At 59.7% G+C, this 19,959-nt stretch overlaps 2 protein-coding genes across 2 annotated transcripts in view; one reads left to right on the top strand and one right to left on the bottom strand.

Moving 5' to 3' along the window:
* LOC311199706 (DNA mismatch repair protein Msh3-like) overlaps positions 1–15,124 on the bottom strand; it is a gene marked incomplete at both ends in the record, with an annotated part of 108,224 nt that extends 93,100 nt beyond the window's left edge. The window contains 8 exons of the mRNA XM_084273844.1: positions 2,118–2,240; positions 2,438–2,580; positions 5,014–5,065; positions 5,717–5,825; positions 7,687–7,760; positions 8,417–8,502; positions 8,760–9,016; positions 15,064–15,124. Of these exons, the coding sequence (XP_084129970.1) occupies positions 2,118–2,240; positions 2,438–2,580; positions 5,014–5,065; positions 5,717–5,825; positions 7,687–7,760; positions 8,417–8,502; positions 8,760–9,016; positions 15,064–15,124 (905 nt within the window). The remainder of the gene's footprint in view (positions 1–2,117; positions 2,241–2,437; positions 2,581–5,013; positions 5,066–5,716; positions 5,826–7,686; positions 7,761–8,416; positions 8,503–8,759; positions 9,017–15,063) is intronic.
* The window catches only part of LOC311199735 (tubulin polyglutamylase ttll6-like), a gene marked incomplete at both ends in the record, with an annotated part of 274,802 nt that overhangs the window by 180,951 nt on the left and 73,892 nt on the right, over positions 1–19,959 (top strand).

Here is a 19,959-nt window from a genome sequence, read left to right as displayed (position 1 = left end):
AGTGATCTCCCTCAGGCAGCTCTTGCATTCCTTCACACCTTTCCTGAGGGGAGACCATCACCAGGAGAGGCTCAGGTTGACACCCTCACAGGGTAGGGGCTGGAAGGCACCACTGGAGGTCACCTAGTCTGGTCTAGTTGCTAAAGGAGGGTGACCTAGAGAAGGGTGCACAGGAGTGTGTCCAGGAGGTTGCTGTGTATCTCCAGAGATGGAGATTCCACCCCCCCTGGGCAGCCTGTCCCAGGGCTCCCTCACCCTCACTGGGGAAAAGTTCTTCCCCATGTTGGTGTGGAACTCCCTGTGCTCCAACTTGCAGCCATTGCCCCTTGTCCTGTCCCCACAGACACTGAGAAGGGGCTGGCTGATTCCCTCTGCATCCCATCCTTCAGATACTGATAAACATTAATTAGATCCCCCTCTTAATCTTCTCTTCTCCAGGCTGAACTCAGCTCCCTCAGCCTTTCCTCCCAGGGGAGATGCTCCAGGACCCTTCAGCATCTTCGTAGCCTCCTCTGGACTCTCTCCCTGGGAAGAAGGGAGGAAAATCGTGGTGAAGTTGAACTCTGCTAAGAAGGGGAGGGGTGGGGAGAAGGTGCTTCAAGACCCTGACTGGGGTTCACTGGGTGTGTGGTTGTGGCAGTGTTAGAAAAGCCAGTGGTCCTAAAGAAAGGACTCGAGGTAGACACGTTAGTGAAGCAGTAATTTATTACCTATTCCTGCAAGAGCTGGTGACCTAAGAAAGCAGAGGCACACCTCTGGTCAGAGTTTGTAGCCCTTTTATACCATATCCTCACCCAAAAACCATTAGGTGACCTCACAGACCTGGAGATATTCATAACCTGTCCTGATTCATATTAAAATGTGTCCCAAGAGCTGATTTCCATCATCTCCTCCCCAGCTGCTGTTGGGTGGTGGTCGTGGAGGGTGGTGGGGATGAAGTCGGGTGGCTCCTCTTCGTCACCACCAGTAACCTTCTGTTTTGGGCAGATTCAGTCCCCCCCTTGACTCTGATCCCAACTACAAGTCAGGGTTCAGCAGCTTTTGTGCATCTTCAAGGACAAAGGGGGAGCTTGAGCTGGTTACAGGGAGATGCTTGGCCTGAATTCGTGACCAATGAGGAGACAACAAGGAAGGAGGGGCTGGAACTCATCAAAGAAGTCATTTTATTTCCACAGAGCACATAGTCCTTGAGTAATTTACCCAAAACCAGGGTGTTTGACTCAAATTCTGTCCCAGTTGGTGTTTCTTCTGCATCAGAGATGTTAAGTGAGGCCTTGAGGCACACAGAGCTGTGGTGCTCTGGCACTGCTGGGGGCTGAGTAACCACACCAAGCCTTCAGGGGCCTCCCCCTTGGCTTCTGCTGGCGCTTCTTGCTCCAGGAATCCCAGAGTTTTCTTCTCTCCTCCTCCGTGCAGACGCAGGGCTGCGCCTGGAGGGCGAGGGTCAGGGTAGCAGCAGGTAGTGTGAAGTCTCCCCAGCCTTCCCTTCTGCCCCCCTCACCCTTTCTTTTCATCCTGCCCACCCTGCCTTGCCCGTGGTCCTCAGCTGACCGGCTGCAGCAGCCTTTCTGCAGCAGCCTTTGTGCTAAGTGACTCTGGAGCTGCAAGGAACCCGCCCGCTTGCCTTCCCAGACCAAGTCTGGCAGCGCTGCCACCGTCACAAGCAGCGCCCAAATCAAGGCTGTGGGTGTTTCTGGAGGTGGCAGAAGGGAAGGGTGTCCTCTAAGGGGACAGAACTACCCCCAGAAAGCTTCAGGGGAAACTCTTCAGCCAAGCTAAGGGGTCGCATGGGCCCTGAGGGAGCCAACGCCACGTACCGGTCCTGCCCTCCTCCTTGGCGTAGCAGGGGGTGCAGCTCGGGGTGCAGCTTGGGGTGCAGCTCGGGGGGCAGCTTCCCACAGCTGTTGGCCCCTCTGTGCTTCTCTCCTCCCCCGATTCCACTGCAGCACTGTCAGCTCACTGGGGACACGGGGCGGGAGGAGATGGTGTGAGGGAGAGGCAGAGGGGGGGAGTCTTCAGCCAGGCTGGTAAAAAAGCCCCCCCCAACCCCCCAGTGCTGTGGTGGGAGGAAGGGGACTGTGGCAGGAGCAGCACTGCCTGTGTCTGAAGAGCTTTACCACTTGAGCTTGTCCTGCAGGTCCATCTGCTCATCCCTCCGTCCCCTGCGCCTGCGGGCGACCTGCCTCAGGATGCAGGTCACCACCTTCTCCAGGGCCTGCTGTGTCCATGGGGAAAGGCTCCTGCAGCAGCAAGAACAAAGCCTGACCCTCCTGCCTCTTCCTACACCCAGCCCCAAATATATGTGCTCCCCCCCGCCCCCACTTCAGCCCCCCACAGCCCCTTTAAAGGGGGGCAATGAGCACACCCCATGGCTGAGGGGTTGGGCTTCCTTGGCTCAGCACCACCCTACAGCCTCAGGGCTGGAGCACTCTTTTACCTCTTAGGGGGGACAGCGTTGTCCTCGTGGGCCAGGGGTGGCTCTTCTTCACTTCTCTTCATCATCCTCTCCAGGAGGTCGGCGCTGGGCTCCCCCATCCTTCCACCAGCCTGGGGGCTGTCTTGCTCAGGGGAACTGGGATCCTGCCCAGCAAGAGACTGATACAAGACCCCCCCCACACCCAGAGCATGCTGCTTCCCAGCCATGCAGACCACCCCAGGCCACTCCTGGGCAGGCTCCCCAGCAGGATGAGGAGAGGCAAGGGAAAGACCTCAGCACACCCTTGAGTGTCACCAGGGTTTCCCTACGACTCCCCCCTCACCTTCTCTTGCCCAGGAAAGGCATCAGCTCTGCTGCAACAACCCCCCTACGACAACTCAGGCTTTACCATCTCACCCCCCAGGGGGAGAAAGGGCTCTTTTTCCTGCAGCAGTTCAGAGTACCTGGCTCCTCTGCTGCTCCTCTTCTCTCTTGGCCTTGGATTTTGGCCCTGGCAGGGTTTGCTGGTTCCTTTTCTTCTCCTCTGCCACCTCTGGTTTCTTCTTCCCCTCCAGACCAAAGGGTTTCTGGAGGGGTTCCAGAAGCACATCCTTCCTCCTGGAGGGTTTGTTCTGGAGGGTGACCAAAAGGTGACAGCAAGCAGCGTTAGCTGGCCCTGCAGACAGCTAAACTGGTCTCATTCCCACCCTCCTTCCTGTCCCCTGACTGAAGAGACCACCCCCCACCTCTCTGCACCCTCCTGGCAGGGCAGGGGAGGTGGGGAGAAGGTCTCCCCTCAGCCTTCTCTTCTCCAGGCTCAACACCCCCACCTCCCTCAGCTGCTCCTGAGAGGATTCACCCTCCAGACCCTTCCCCTTCTCTGGACTCACCCCAGGACCCCAATGTCCTTCTGATGCTGAGGAGCCCAGAACTGGTCCCAGCACTCCAGCTGCAGCCTCCCCAGTGCCCAGTCCAGGGGCACAATCCCCTCCCCAGCCCTACTGGCCACACTGGGGCCGACACAAGCCAGGATGCCCTTGGCTGCCTGGGCACACTGCTGGCTCCTGGTCAGTCCCCCAACACCCCCAGGTCCTCCTCTGCCTGACAGCTCTCCAAACTGGCTTTGCTGGCTGCAGATGGGGGTCCACCTTATCCCACAGGGGGCAAGGACCCGAGCCCAGGAGCTGGCAGGAGGGCTCCAAACTAGATCTGAAGGGGAAAAAGGAGTGAAACCAGGCTGGCTTGAAGGGAGCTGAGTGGCAGAGGCCAGGGTGGGAGCAGAAAACACACTCAGCTAAAGTGCAGCCCCAGCCAAGTGGTGCTGAAACACGGGCTGGCACGCTGCAGCCGGGGGCACCCTGTGCCAGGGAGCCCCTGAGTCTGTACCAGGAGGTGTTGATGCCCGTCTGAGGGGCTGCTGCAACCCCATGCACAGGGCTGGAGGAGCGAGCAGGGGAGCTGGAGCTCCTGTCCCTGCCCCAGGGGTGTGACAGCACCTGGCTGAAGCAAAACCTGGTGGGATGAGCCCTGGGGGGGGGTGGGGGGGGGGTGTGCAGGGATGGGTGGTGACAGGCAGAGGAGAGACGGGCAGGGGAGGAGAGGAGCTGGCACCAAGCTGGGAGGAGCTGGTTGATGCTTCTGAGGGTGGAGAGGCCTCAGAGAGAGAGAACTGGCAAAGCAGAGAGCTGGGGAATCACCAGTGGCACGAAGTGCTGGGTCTCTGCCCCTGGGAAGGGGCAGCCCTCCCTGCACACCCAGCCTGGGGGGGGTGAGATGCTGGAGGCTGCCTGTGCTGAGAGAGGGGTTTTGGGGGGGTCTTGGTCCACAGCAGGTTCCCTGTGAGCCAGCAGTGTGCCCAGGCAGCCAGAAGGGCCAACAGCATCCTGGGGGCATCAAGCTTGGCACGGCCAGGGGTCCAGGGAGGGGATTATCCTGCTCTTCCCTGTGCTGGGGGGGTCTCACCTTCAGCCCTGGGGGCAGGTTTGGGGGCCACAGGGGACAAGAGGGACACTAAACCATTGGAGAGGGGCCAGAGGAGGGGGCAAAGATGGTGGGGAAGGGTCTGGAGGGGGAAGTCTTCTGAGGAGAGGCTGAAGGCCCTGGGTTTGCCCAGCCTGGAGACGAGGAGGCTGAGGGGAGACCTGGTGGGGTCTGGGGCTTCCTGAGGAGGGGGAGCGAAGGGGCAGGTGCTGATCTCCTCTCTTTGGGGACCAGGGATGGAACCTGAGGGGGATGGTGTGAAGCTGGGATGGGGCTTGGGGGAGCTTAAGGTGGGATATTAGGAAGTGGTTCTGTCCTGAGAGGGGGGGTCAGGCTCCCCAGGGAAGGGGATCCCAACCCCGAGCTGGGCTGAGGGCAAGAAGCACCTGGATGATGCCCTGACATTGCAAAGCAGCCTGTCCCCAAGCCAGCCCCCAAAGAACCCAGCCAGGAACACCCAGTGAGGAACCCTGTGAGGATCAGGGCGATGCTCTGCTCCCCCCCTCCCCAGGTCACCACGCTCCCCACAGCAGCCTGGGTCTCGTTCTCTACTCCCTACTCTCCCTGTTCTCTGGCAGTGAAGTCAACTGCAGTGGGTTTGAGCAGGGGGAATTTACTTTCTCTCTCTCCTCTTCCTTCCAGGAGCTCTCCTGGAGGGTCGGCAGCCACCTGCAACGACAGGACAGGGTGCAGTGGCAGGAGCTGCTTGTCCAGCTTGTGCTTCTGAGTGGCTCTGCTTGCCCCCCTCGCCCTGCTGGCTCTGCTCTCTCCCCACACAGAGGCAGGGAAGCCCCACTGAAATGCAAGCTGCTCAGGCCTGTCTTGGCTGGAGCAACAGAGAAACAGGGTGTGAAGCAAAGATCTCCAGGGGTGAGAGTCCAGAGGAGGGACAGGGAGATGCTGAAGAGCCCTGGAGCATCTCCCCTGGGAGGAGAGGCTGAGGGAGCTGGGGAGAAGAAGACTAAGGGGGAACTTATTAATGTTTATCAATATCTTAAGGATGGGGTGCAGGGGAAATGGGCAGCCCCTTTTCAGTGCTCTGTGGGGACAGGACAAGGGGTGATGGCTTCAAATTGGAGCCCAGGGAGTTCCCCACCATCCTGTGGAAGAACTTTTCCCCAGTGAGGGTGACAGAGCCCTGGGACAGGCTGCCCAGGGCGGGTGGTGGAGTCTCCATCTCTGCTGACAGCAGAGCCTCCCAAGAAGCCACCAAGAAACCCCTTAGCTAGGGGCAGAGACAGGAGAACCAGCCTTTCATTTCCATCTCTGGCTGCCACAGAGGGGAGAGGACCCTCAACCCCACCTACCCAAGCACCTCACCTGGCATCAGGCCGGCTCCTCGCAGCGTTCCCCCCCTGCTCAGGGGCTGCAGGGAGGTGCTCTGGGGAAAGCCTTGCTCGCTGCAGGAGGGGTTTCTTGGAAAGATCCTCTGGAAACAGGAAAGGAGATGGATTTTCAGACTGGATGTCTCAGTGTTGTGGGTACTGGGTGCCTGTGGTGCCCCAGTTCTAACCAGAGAGGGGTGCAGGTTAGCTGAAGGCTGAGGGAACACTGGTTCCTTGTCATCCTTCTGGATGGCTTTCTCTCATCCAGGTGCTGAAAACAGGGGGGTTCCCTGGTAGGTGCTGGTAGTCCCCAGGAGTCCTCCTAAAGAGGGGAATTATTTGGCACAAGATTGGCTCACAGGGTCACAGCAAAGGCAACTGCTTCTGGGATTTGGGGGAATATCTGCCTGAGGGTGGGGAGGGTCTTCAGAGGGGGCTGGACAGGCTGGACCCATGGGCTGAGACCAGTGGGATGAGGTTTGAAATGGCCAAGGGCAGAGTGATGCACATGGGACAGAACAACCCCATGGGGAGGTTGGCTGGAGAGCTGTCAGGCAGAGGAGGACCTGGGGGAGTTGGGTGGCTGCAGGATGAACATGAGCCAGCAGTGTGCCCAGGAAGCCAAGGGCATCCTGGCTTGTGTCAGCCCCAGCGTGACCAGTAGGGCTGGGGAGGGGATGGTGCCCCTGGACTGGGCACTGGGGAGGCTGCACCTCGAGTGCTGGGTCCAGTTCTGGGCTCCTCAGCATCAGAAGGACATTGGGGTCCTGGGGTGAGTCCAGAGAAGGGGAAGGGTCTGGAGGGTGAATCCTCTGAGAAGCAGCTGAGGGAGCTGGGGGTGTTGAGCCTGGAGAAGAGGAGGCTGAGGGGAGCCCTTCTCCCCACTTCCCCTGCCCTGCCAGGAGGTTGCAGAGAGGTGGGTGATGGTCTCTTCTGCCAGGGGACAGGAGATGGGACAAGGGGCAATGGGCTCAAGCTGCCCCAGCCAGGGCAGCTCAGCTGGGAGGGCAAAGTTCTTCCCTGGAAGAGCTGTTGGGATGGGGAACAGGCTGCCCAGGGAGGGGCTGAGTCCCCAGCCCTGGGGGTGTTCAAACAAAGGGTGGATGAGGTGCTGAGGGAGCTGGTTCAGCTCAGGATGGGGATAGTTGGGCTGGATGATCTTCCCAGGTCTCTCCCAACCTGATGATCCTGTTGTGTTTAATATGATGGAATCACAGAGTTTGGGAGGCACCCAGGGGGATCACCCAGTCCAGCTCCTGGCTCCACACAAGGCCAGAGCACAGGGCTGGGGGCAAGAAGCACCTGGGTGATGCCCTCAGCCCAGCTCGGGGTTGGGATCCCCTTCCCTGGGGAGCCCAACCCCCCTCTCAGGACAGAACCACTTCCTAATATCCCACCTTAAGTTCCCCCAAGCCCCATCCCAGCTTCACACCATCCCCCTCAGGTTCCATCCCTGGTCCCCAAAGAGAGAAGATCAGCACCTGCCCCTTCACTCCCCCTCCTTAGGAAGCCCCAGACCCCACCAGGTCTCCCCTCAGCCTCCTCGTCTCCAGGCTGGGCAAACCCAGGGCCTTCAGCCTCTCCTCAGAAGACTTCCCCCTCCGGACCCTTCCCCATCCTCCCTGCCCTCCTCTGGACCCTCTCCCAGAGTTGTGTGTCCCTCCTGCCCTGTGGTGCTCGAGGTGAGGATGCTCCAGTGCAGTGCAGGGTGGGTGAAACCTGTTTGCAGCACAGTCTGGGGACTGGAGGTCACTGGGAAGGTGTCTTTCCTCAGACCCAGAGCCCAGCTGTGCTGCAGGACTGTGTGGGTGAGACCTTGTTCCACAGTGGGTCTCAGTGGAGCTTCCAGGAGGCACCATAGGGGATGCTCTTCCCGGCACCTCCTCCTCTCATCCCCCTCCTCTCACAAAGGAAGGGAAACCTACAGCCCCTCCCCACCCTGCCAGCATCCTGCTGGTTCCTCACCTTTCTTTCCAGTGCCACCAGCTGGTCCCCAGCTCTGTCCTTTCCCTGTTCTGGGCACAGTCTCCAGCTTACACCTGGAAAGAGGGAGAAGGCAGAAGGCTGAAGGAAGACCACCACCCTGTTTCCCATCCCAGGGGGCTGGAGCAGGAGCTGCAGTGTTTGGGTGTGGAGGTGAAGCTCCCTGTGCTGGTTTTTCTCCATCTTTCCATGGGGAATGGTCTTCCACAAAACCCCCCCTTGGTGCTTCATGAGGAGGAAAAAAGATTCCCCTCTCTTAGTGCACTTGGAGAGCAGACTCATCTCTAGTGCTCTGCTCATCCACCACCCATTGACCTCCTGGCCAGGTTAATGCCTCTGCAGGGATGAGGAGCCACCTCCCTGCAGTCTGCATGAGGCAGAGCCCTGCAAAACCCCATCATCAGGTGCAGGGTCCTGTTTGGGCAAGAAACCACCCCTGTATCCCTTGGCCCTGAGCAGAAGGCGAGTGTCATGCACAGGAAGGAGGAACCCTGGTGGAAAAGGTTGTCTAAAGGGCCCCAAGAGCTCTACCAAAGGGAGTCAGACCAAAGAAGAGCAAAGCAGGGAGCTCCCCACCAGCCAGGCCACCTGGGAGGGTCCTTGATGCCACCCCCAAGGGCAGCTCTCAGCAGCTGGCAAGGCAGACCTGGCAGAGAGTGAACTGAGAAGCTGCTCACTGGCTGAGCCAAAGGGTTGCCAGGAGCAAACCTACCCTGGCAGGACGAGAATGCAGCCAGAAGAGGTCTGGGAAGCAGCAGTGTCGTGGGGGGAGATGACAGAGTCCCTCATCTCGGGCATCTGCAGAGAGGAGAGAGGACAGGAGGGTGGAGGGGGTGGCTGCTCAACCCACCTGGGAGCAGCACGTGAGCTGCCAAAGGGCTCTGGCCTCAGCAAGCCGGGCTCTGCCTCCGCCTCTGCTCCCAGTGCTCCCCACCATAGACTGGGATGGGGTGGGAGGGACCCCCCAACAACAAGGCCAGGAGAAAGCAGCCCCCCCCCCCTCCAAAAACCCCCCTTCCAACCCCAGGAGAGGTGCTGGGAAGCACCAACCCCACCTCCAGCACAGCCTGCAATGTCCTCCTTGTCCCGTTGAGCCTCTGCAGGAAGTGTCTGTAATACTTCACTCTGGCTTCTCCCCTCTCCACCAGCAGCATCCCCACGTCCCTCCAAACCAGGGCGACAGCCCTGCCCCTCTTCAGGCAGGCATGGAAAAGGAAAAGAGTCCTTCCCAGGAGAAACTTCACCCGGCCCTCAGAGACCTCGTTCTCTGAGGCTATCCGGGCGTAGGGCAGCTGCTCCCACCGTTGGGGACCTGGGAAGGGAGAGGAGAGGAGGATGGGAACGTGGCAGAGCTGCTTAAGTCAGGCTACAAAGCAAAGCTCTGCAGCCCCCCCAAACCCCCTCCCCCAAGGCTGCTGTCTGGAGGGTACCAGGTCTCTGGTGAGGAAACAGCTTGGGGCTTCCTGCCAGCAGTGGGAGGTGAGATGTGGAGGGAGTGGGTGGCTGTGATTTCCCTGCTCACAGGAAGGAAAAGAGGCAGGCAGGTGGTTGGTAGGGAAGAGCCAGGACCGTGGGATGAGGTGGGGAGATGGGGTGTCCCGTCCCACAGCAGGGTGGAGGGTGCCTCTGGAGCTGTTGCTGCTCTTTTGCCATCAGTTTTCCCCCAGCTTTTGGTGCTCCTGCAACAGCTGCTGCAGTGGCAGCGGCATCGTGGGCACTAAGGTTGGGGGTTGAGAGCTGGGAATCCTGGAATCCCAGAATCCCAGACTGGTTTGGGTTGGGAGGGACCCCCCAAGGGTCACAGAGCTCCAACCCCCCTGCCACAGGCAGGGACACCAACCTCCAGGCCTGGAGCTACACAAGGCTGCCCAGGGCCCCAGCCAACCTGGCCTTGAACACCCCCAGGGATAGGGCACCCACCCCCTCTCTGGGCAGCTGATCCCATCCCCATCTCCATCCCCATCTCATTTCCATCCCAATCCCAATCTCATCCCCATCTCCATCCCCATCTCATCCCAATCTCCATCCCCATCTCCATCCCCATCCCCATCTCGTCCCCATCTCATCCCCATCCAATCCCCATCCCATCTTATTCCCCTCCCCATCCCATCTCCATCCCCATCCCAATCATAGAATCCCAGACAGGTCAGGGTTGGGAGGGACCCCCCAAGGGTCACAGAGCTCCAACCCCCTGCCACAGGCAGGGGCACCAACCTCCAGGCCTGGAGCTACACAAGGTTGCCCAGGGCCCCATTCAACCTGGCCTTGAACACCCCCAGGGATGGGGCACCCACCCCCTCTCTGGGCAGCCCCTTCCAGCCCCTCACCACTCTCTCTGTACAGAACTTCCCCCCATCTCTCCTCTCCCCCTTCCCTCCTCCAGCTTCACTCCATCCCCCTTGTCCTGCCGGTCTCTCCCCTTGAACAAGCTGATTCCCCTCCTGTTTCTCTGCTCCCTTCAGGGACTGGGAGGCTGCAGTGAGGTCCCCCCACAGCCTTCTTTTCTCCAGGCTGACCCAGCCCAGCTCCCTCAGCCTCTCTCCGTAGGGGAGCTGCTCCAGCCCCCTGAGCATCCCCGTGGCTCCTCTGCCCCCTCCCCACCATCCCCACATCCTCCTTGTGTTGGGGCTCTGGCCACAGGACTCCAGCTGGGGAGGGCAGAGCAGAGAGGGACAATCCCCTCCCTGTCCCATCTTTGTGGCTCCACTGGACCCTCCCCAACAGCCCCACATCTTCCTTTGACCTGGGGAGAAGCCTGGTGCAGCAGGAGAAGGCACACACAGCACCAAGAAAACTGGCAGGCAACCTGGTTTTGGGGCAGGTCAGGGTCTGTGCTGTCCTGCCAGGTGAACATTTCCAACTGCTGGGGAGCTACAGCCCCTTTTTAACTGCAGCCTGGGGGTTTTGGGTTGAGCTGACACTGCCCTCAGGGCTGCCAGAGGGAGTTTGGTGCTCGGCTCAGCCAGCCCTGGGGAGCAGAGGAGGTTTTCCCACTCAGGGCTTGAACACCTCCAGCCTTTCTGCTCACCACGAAAGCCTGTGCCCTCATGTGGGAGGTGGTGATGCCGTGCTGTGGGGTCTGCAAGATGAAAGACGGGTCTCTCCACCACCAGCGGCTCCTCCTTGGTGCCCAGGAGCTCCCTGACAACTGCAAAAGTCCCCAGGCCAGGAATGCAGACAGGCTGAAACAGAGAATCATCCCAGGATCCCCAGGTTGGGAGAGACCTTTGGAGACCATCCAGCCCAACCATCCCCATCCTGAGCTCAACCAGCTCCCTCAGCACCTCATCCCCCCTTTGTTTGAACACCCCCAGGGCTGGGGAATCAACCCCCTCCCTGGGCAGCCTGTTCCAGCCCTGACAACTCTGCCAGGAACAAATTTGCTTCTAATACCCACTCTGACCCTGCCCTGGGGCAGCTTGAGCCCATTGCCCCTTGTCCCATCTCCTGTCCCCTGGCTGAAGAGACCATCGCCCACCTCTCTGCACCCTCCTGGCAGGGCAGGGGAGGTGGGGAGAAGGTCTCCCCTCAGCCTTCTCTTTCTCCAGGTGAATAAAAAATGAGGTGGGAGGCTCACAAGTGGTCTTGGAAGGGCAGAGAATTCACTCAGAGAGTGGTGATGGTGCCCAGTGCCCTGCCCAGCCCAGAGGAGCAAAGAGCAAGGTGACACTTTGGGAACCCCATGGAGAGGAGATGAGCTGGGTTCATTATTGGGTGTTTTTTTTTTCCCCTCAAGTGTTGAAGAAAAGGTGACAAAGCTCTTTTTTTCCCTGACACAAAACCTTCCCTGCACACCTGAATGGCCAGAGGAGCTGGTCTGGAGCACATCCCTGTGGTGCTGGGTCGTGCTGGGGCACCCCTGTTCCTCCTTTGCCAGTTGCAAAGGGATCCCCATGAGGTGTGAATGATGCTGAACAGGGTGAGGGAGGTGCAGCTCAAGGGACAATTAATATCACTTTAAGAGAATTTTCATGTTTTAAGAGTAGATCTGGCTTGGATTTTAGCAGAATAGGGCTGGTTGGGCTTTGTGAGGGCAGCTCCAAAACTTCTTTAGCCATGAAGTGTCCTTGGAGCTACAGAAAGTGAAGATGAGGAGGCAGAACTAATGAGAGGAAGGGCCAATTAAGAGACAGAGCCTGCCTTGTTGCCATTGGAAAGGGGGTTTCCTGACTGGTTTTGTGCAGGGGTGTGTGTGTGTGAGCTCAGGGGCTGTGGAGGGAACTGTAAAGAGCATGGGCTGAGGGAGAGAGGAAGACACCCAGCCTTCATCCCTGAAGAGCACTGGAAGACCCCCTCCCCCCCGAGTGTCCCCTGCCTGGGAGGCTTCTTGGAATGAGTTTGTACCAGCCTGCCTGGCCTTGGAGAGGAGGGTGAATAGATAAAGGCAGTTGGTGTGAAGATGAGCATCCCATCCTTCAAAGATTGATAATCATTAATTAGATCCCCCCCCCTCCCCTTAAGTCTCCTCTCCAGGCTGAACTCAGCTCCCTCAGCCTCTCCTCCCAGGGGAGATGCTCCAGGGCCCTTCAGCACCTTCCTGTCCCTCCTCTGGACTCTCATCCCTGTCTTGTTTCATCCCAGGGAGCCCAGAACTGGACACAGGGCTGACCCTTCCCAGGGGCAGGGACCCAGCACTTCCTGCCCCTTGTGATTTCCCCAGCTCTCTGCTCTGCCCAAGGCCTCTCCAGCCTCAGAAGAACCAACCAGCTCCTCCCAGTTTGGTGTCCTGCTCCTCTCCTGGACACAGAGCTCCCAGCTGGGGCCCTGAGCAGGGCAGGGGGGATACCTGGGTGGGGAGGAGACGCTGTTGAGTGGCGATTCTGGCTCTTGGAGGCATGAAAAGGGCTGCCCAGGATTTTCCCTCAGCCCTTCAGCAGGGTGTGGGGAGGGAAGAAGGAGGGGGGTGAGAAAAGTCCTACCTGGTGGAGAGCCAGCTGCAGGCTGAGGTGACATGAGACCCCAGCCCAAATCTTAGCAGACACTAGGGGAGGAAAAGGGGGAAAAAGAAGTCATATGCTCTGAAGGCATCACCCTCAGAACCACCCAGCCCCCTCCAAGGAGCGAGGAATCTCTGCCAGCACCAGCATTTCAGCCCCTCTAGAGCCCAGGAAGGAGCAAAGGACACTCCAGTCGCCCTTCAAAGGGGGTTTCTTTCCTCTAAGGTGCAGCTCTCCAGGGTGGGACCCACCCCCACAGCAAACTGGAGGTGGGTTGGCATCACAGGGAGGGTAGGGTGCTGTGCCCCACCGACATCTGGCAGGCTCAGGGCCCAGCTCTGGTGCCTCCTCAGCAGGGAGAAGCTTCCCCTGGGTCCCATCTCTGAGCAGTGCCCATCACCAGGCAAGGGAGCGTCCCTTTGAGGTGAGGGGGCTTCTCTCTGGTGCCCCCCAAGAAGGCAGGGGCTGTGTCAGGATAAGGACCAGGAGACCTGGCAGCCAAATCAAGCCTCAGCCTTTAGGGAATCACAGAACCTCCAGAGTTTGGGAGGCACCCAGGGGGATCACCCAGTCCAGCTCCTGGCTCCACACAAGGCCACACAAGGCCAGAGCACAGGGCTGGGGGCAATTAGCACCTGGGTGATGCCCTCAGCCCAGCTCGGGGTTGGGATGCCCTTCCCTGGGGAGCCCTTCAGATCAGGTTTGGAGCCCTCCTGCCAACTCCTGGGCTCGGGTCCTTGCCCCCTGTGGGATAAGGTGGACCCCCATCTGCAGCCAGCAAAGCCAGTTTGGAGAGCTGTCAGGCAGAGGAGGACCTGGGGGTGTTTGGGGACTGACCAGGAGCCAGCAGTGTGCCCAGGCAGCCAAGGGCATCCTGGCTTGTGTCGGCCCCAGTGTGGCCAGTAGGGCTGGGGAGGGGATTGTGCCCCTGGACTGGGCACTGGGGAGGCTGCAGCTGGAGTGCTGGGACCAGTTCTGGGCTCCTCAGCACCAGAAGGACATTGGGGTCCTGGAGTGAGTGCAGAGAAGGGGAAGCGTCTGGAGGGTGAATCCTCTGAGGAGCAGCTGAGGGAGGTGGGGGTGTTGAGCCTGGAGAAGAGGAGGCTGAGGGGAGCCCTTCTCCCCACCTCCCCTGCCAGGAGGGTGCAGAGAGGTGTGGGGGTGGTCTCTTCAGCCAGGGGACAGGAGATGGGACAAGGGGCAATGGTCTCAAGCTGCCCCAGGGCAGGGTCAGCTCAGCTGGGAGGGCAAAGTTCTTCCCTGGAAGAGTTGTTGGGATGGGGAACAGGCTGCCCAGGGAGGGGCTGAGTCCCCACCCCTGGGGGTGTTTAACAGAGGGGAGATGAGGTGCTGAGGGAGCTGGTTCAGCTTAGGATGGGGATGGTTGGACTTGGTGATCTGAAAGGTCGTTTCCAACCTGGCGATCCTGTGATGATCAAAAAAACCCCCCAAATGCCATTGGTGGCAGCAGCCTCTCAGCCAGGAGGTGACCAGGTTTTGCTGCTCCCCTCAGTGCTTTTCCCTGATCCTAAAGGGATGGGGGAGGGGGGGGAACACCCCCTGAGCTCCTGCAGCTCCATCCCCTCACCCCAACGCCCTGAAGTCCCTCTTTTTACAGCCCTTTTCTCCCCATCACTTCCCAGCTGCCAACCTGGGATCCCAAGAAAGGGGGGGTATTGGTTGGAGGGCTGCACCAGTTTAGGGAGCTGCCTAGGGATGTCCTTGATGGGGCTGCCCGACCCCTCTGGGGCATGTCATCAACTCCAGCCTCCTCTCTCTGCCTCTCCTCAGCTCCACAGCAGGAAACCCACTGTGCAAGGGCAGCTGGGAGGGGTGGAGAGAGCTGAGAGGAGCTGGAGTAGCAACCTGTCTCCATCCCTCCCCATCCCTGATGGCGACAGGGCAGGGGGGGGAACCTCTGCCAGACCACCCCCCCCTTTTCTGGTACCCCCCTCTTTGTAAGGATGCCAGGGAGCTGCTCCACCAGCCTTTCAACGCTCCCTGGTGCTCCTCAAGCCTTTCCACCCCCTGCCCAAGCTCTGCTGAGCAAACCACCCACTCGCTCACACCACCTCCAGGGCAGCTCCCCAGGGTGGGGGGGAGGAGGGCGGGTTTGGCTGCCTTCAAGCTCCTCTCTGTCCCCCCTCCCCCTGAGTCATCAGGGGTCCCTCTCACCTGCCCAAGGGAAGGGCTCAGACACCCCCTCCCTCTCTCCCTGAGCTTTTCAGGCTCTTTGGCTGCTGTTTCAGCTGTTGGAAGCCCCAACATCACGTTCCTCCACTCAGGAGCCTGGGCAGCTCTCCCCTTCCTTGCAGCAGCCTGAGCACCCAGCCCCAAAAGACCCTCAGGGTTGCCACAGCTGTCTGCAGAGATATTTGACACCCCCAAAAAGTGGTCTTAAAACCCTTCTGAAAGGCCTTACCATAATCCTCCAGCTCCCCAATCGTTGGGCACAAGTGGGGCTGGAAGGAGTCTTTTCCCATCTCAGGTCCTGTCTTCCTCTGGGCCAACAGCTGCACTAGGTGGGGAGGTGCTGGGTGTCTTGCTCCCTGCAAAGAACCACTTCTCTGCCCTCTTCTTCCTCCCTCCCTCCACCCTTCATCAACCACGGTGCCGTTGTCCTGCCTCTCTGTCTCTCTCTTGCTTCCTCCTCTGGGGAAGAGCAGCTCCCAATACCTGCCCTGGAGCGAGTGGGGAGGATGCTGGTCACCATTGTGATGTGACACCCTCCATCCCCCAGCCCGTGTCACAAAGGAGCTGCCCCTCCTGGCCTGAGTGGGAGGTCACAGTGGTGCCCCTGTGCCACCCGCCTCGGTGACGCCCCGTGGCTCTGGGATGGAACCCACCTGCCAGACCCTTCCCCATGGTTCTTCTTCCAGCCAGACCGGAGAGGGTGTCACCTCTTGGCCTGTGAGACAGTGCCCATGGATAAACCCAGCCCCACATCTACACCTGGCATCTCCTCCTTGGTGGCCTGAGGTGTCTTGGGCGCAGGGAGTGATGAGGAATTACCCCCGACGGTGCCAACCGGGGGCTGTTGGAGCCACTGATGGACCTGCTGGGTGTCCTGATGTTCTCCAGGGGGGCTGGACTGACCGTGGGCATCTCCACGTTGTGCTTCTACAGCCAGGTTCTCTCACTGGGCAGGGATTTGGCTTTGCCTCTGTGCTTCCAGTTGCTTCGTTTCCATGGCTGTCACCACCCCCACTGGGCATTGGGCACCATCTAGGAGCATCCTGGGTTTGGGTCAGGATGGGGTTAACTCCATGTGGAGCAGCAGATGGGATGCTGGGTTTGAGAATAGTGCTGACAACACCCTGATGGGTTCAGTTGTGGTCAGGCAGTCAAGGAGTTTCTCAGCTCCTCATGAGAAATGAGGGGATGAAGCCAGGACAGGTGACCCAAACTGGCCAAGGAGAGTGTTCCACACCAATTACACCAAGCTTAGTATAAAGGGCGGGTGATGGGCAGCTCCAGGAAGGGGGTGGCTCCTGGACATATGGTTTTGGGGGACGGTGGGGTTCTGGGACAGCTCTGGGTGGCACGGCCTGAGCTGTGGGGTCGGTGAGAAACTCCATCCTGTATCAACAGCTCCACATATTTTTGCTCTAAAGTCCTGTCAGCACTGTTATATTTGATCTTTCTGCTGTTTTAGTAAACTATCCTTATCCCAACCCTTTGAGTTTCTTGGTTTTGGGGTTATTTTGCCCCTTCCTTTCCCCTTCCCTTGCCTCTCACCCCTCCCCTTCCCCCTTCCCCTGCTCTTTTCCTCTAAGGAGCAGGCAGCTGCGTGGATCTTTGCCCTCAGACGGGGTGAAACCACGACATGGAGTCACTGCAGAGGTGCAATTGTGGCCACTTCCCTCATTTGCCCACGTCTAAAGCCAGCTGGGTGGCTTTTAACCTCTGCAAACTGGCTGGATCCACCTTCTCCTTCAGCAGCTTCTGGTGTCGGGGCTCCACACAGCAGCTCTTCCACCTCCGGTGTTTGCCCACCACGGGACAGGAACCATCAGTGAACAGGGCATAGGATCATGGAATCACAGACTGGGGTGTGTTGGGAGGGACCCCAAGGGTCCCAGAGCTCCAACCCCCTGCCACAGGCAGGGACACCAACCTCCAGGCCTGGAGCTACACAAGGTTGCCCAGGGCCCCATCCCACCTGCCCTTGGACACCCCCAGGGATGGGGCATCTTGTTTTCTGGTGGTTCATTCTATAGCAGGGCCTGTTCAGCACGTGCCACCTCCTCCTCCTCTGCTGATATTCCCCCTTCTGGGATCATTTCCAGGCTTTCCCTGGGTTATTGGGGGGCTCCTATTCCCAGCCCACTGGGTGACCAGTGCAGCACAAGCCACTTGCTCCACCTGGCATGGGGCACAGGAGGGGCCTTCCCATTGGACATCCAGCCCAGCACCGGCTGTCGGGGTGCCAGGAGGAGCTGGGCTCTGGTTCTAAGTGGCTTCCAAAGTGTCTCCAAACCCCCTTCATGTGCTGCCAGCATTTCACAGGATCACGAGGTTGGGAGAGACCTTTGGAGACAATCCAGCCCAACCATCCCCATCCTGAGCTCAACCAGCTCCCTCAGCACCTCATCTCCCCTTTGTTTGAACACCCCCAGGGCTGGGGACTCAACCCCCTCCCTGGGCAGCCTGTTCCAGCCCTGACAACTCTGCCAGGAACAAATTTGCTTCTAATATCCACTCTGACCCTGCCCTGGGGCAGCTTGAGCCCATTGCCCCTTGTCCCATCTCCTGTCCCCTGGCTGAAGAGACCATCGCCCACCTCTCTGCACCCTCCTGGCAGGGCAGGGGAGGTGGGGAGAAGGGCTCCCCTCAGCCTCCTCTGCTCCAGGCTCAACACCCCCAGCTCCCTCAGCTGCTCCTCATGGGATTCACCCTCCAGACCCTTCCCCTTCTCTGCACTCACTCCAGGACCCCAATGTCCTTCTGGTGCTGAGGAGCCCAGAACTGGTCCCAGCACTCCAGCTGCAGCCTCCCCAGTGCCCAGTCCAGGGGCACCATCCCCTCCCCAGACCTACTGGCCACACTGGTTTTGATACAAGCCAGGATGCCATTGGCCTTCTTGGCTACCTGGGCTCATACTCATCCTGCAGCCACCCAACTGAGAACATCCATTGGGATCTGATGACACCCATCTTGCCACTTTACTCCTAACAACTGGATTTCCTGAGCAGGTCCCTTGACCTTTGGGGTTGGTTTTTTTGATGGCAAAACCAGCTTTTAGCAGAAACTGGATGATTTTCTTTCTCAAAAACTTCCTCTGCTGTCTTGCCCTCAACAATGACGTCATCAGTGCACTGCTGGTGCTCTGGGGCTTCACCCTGCTCTAAAGCTCAGGCCATGGCAGATGCTTTGGGGGGGGTTTGTTTCCATCTCTGGGGTAGTTGATTCCAGGTGTACTGGATGCCCTTCCATGATCATAGAATCCCAGAATCCCAGCCTGGTGTGGGTTGGGAGGGACCCCAAGGGTCCCAGAGCTCCAACCCCCTGCCACAGGCAGGGACACCAACCTCCAGGCCTGGAGCTACACAAGGTTGCCCAGGGCCCCAGCCAATCTGGCCTTGAACACCCACAGGGATGGGGCACCCACCCCCTCTCTGGGCAGCCCCTTCCAGCCCCTCACCACTCTCTCTGTACAGAACTTCCCCCCAATCTCTCCTCTCCCCCTTCCCTCCTCCAGCTTCACTCCACCCCCCCTTGTCCTGCCAGTCTCTGCCCTTGAACAAGCCCATTCCCCTCCTGTTTCTCTGCTCCCTTCAGGGACTGGGAGGCTGCAGTGAGGTCCCCCCACAGCCTTCTCTTCTCCAGGCTGACCCAGCCCAGCTCCCTCAGCCTCTCTCCGTAGGGGAGCTGCTCCAGCCCTCTGAGCATCCCCGTGGCTCCTCTGCCCCCTCCCCACCATCCCCACATCCTCCTTGTGTTGGGGCTCTGGCCACATGACCCCAGCTGGGGAGGGCAGAGCAGAGAGGGACAATCCCCTCCCTGTCCCTGCTGCCACCCCTCTGCTGATGGAGCCCAGGATCCCAGCGCCCTTCCCAGCTGTTAGAGCTACTGCTGGCTCATGTTGAGCTCCTCATCCACAATCCCCAAGTCCTTCTCACAGGGCTGCTCCCCAGGAGCTCTTCTCCCAGTCTGTATCTGTGTCTGGGATTCCTCCAGCCCTAGTGCAACACCTGACCCTGGGCAGTGTTGAACCTCATTAGGTTCACCCACCTTTCCAGCCTGTCAGGATGCCTCTGGACGGCTCCTTCCCTTCTGTTGTGTCACCCACACCCCTCAGCTTGGTGTCACCCACAGACTCCAGTAAATTCTCCAGTGTTGAAACCACCAATTCCAGGAGCCTCAGCCCTTCCTCAACCTTACCCAGTTGGAAAAGGAGATGAGATGAAAAGAGATGCTGAATTCACCAGGCAAGGGCGGGTTGTGCTCCTCAACCACTCCCTACATGGGCAGAATGAACGCCTGGCATCCTTAACCACAGCCCTGAAGTGTGCTGGGATGATGACAAACCACCTGGAAACCACAATCCTCAAGGAGGAAACAGGGGGAAAAATAAAGAAAGGGGAAGTGGGCTAAAAGGAAATGGAGCAGGGTCAGGGGGCTGGAGCAGGGTCAGGGTTGGAGCAGGGTCAGGGGGCTGGGGCAGGGTCAGGGGGCTGGTCCCTGTCTGTCCCTCCTGGTCCCTGTCTGTCTGTTCTGGTCCCTGTCTGTCCCTCCTGGTCCAACCCTTTCTCCTCCCCTCCACCTCTTCCCTCTCCATGTCCCCCCGTCCTGCTCTCTGGCCGTCCCTCTGTCCATCTGCTGTCCCTCTGGGGCAGGGGCAGCCCTGGGGAGGCACCCATGGGGCCTGGGGGACGGATGGGATCTGTGGCCAGGGGTTACTGGGCGACCATGGGGGTTCCTGGGCATGGGGGGAGCTGTGGGCCTGGGTCAGGGGGCTACTGGGCGGCCATGGGGGTTCCTGGGCATGGGGGGAGCTGTGGGCCTGGGTTAGGGGGCTACTGGGCGGCCATGGGGGTCTGGCCAGGCCCAGTCTCTGCTCCAGCTGCCCCCAAGCTGAGCTGAGGGCTGGGGTCCCCGTGAGGCAGCAGGGCCCTTGGCCCAGCACAGGGGCTTCTCCTGCCTGCTGGAGCTCCCTGCATGGGCAGGATCCCGGCAGCCAGGAGAGATTCCTGTCAGGAGCTGCCTGACAGATCCAGGCTGCTGCCGGGCAGGGGCAGAGCTGATCCCCTTGGCCAGGGGGTTCAGGCCCATCAGCCCAGCCAGGGCTGGCAGGCAGCAGCCAGCGCTTCACTGC

This window comes from Gallinula chloropus (genome assembly GCF_964237585.1).
Source record: "Gallinula chloropus genome assembly, chromosome: 21".
Taxonomy (NCBI): domain Eukaryota; kingdom Metazoa; phylum Chordata; class Aves; order Gruiformes; family Rallidae; genus Gallinula; species Gallinula chloropus.
Note: the sequence above shows the minus strand (reverse complement) of the source record. Positions and strands in the feature narration are given on the sequence as shown.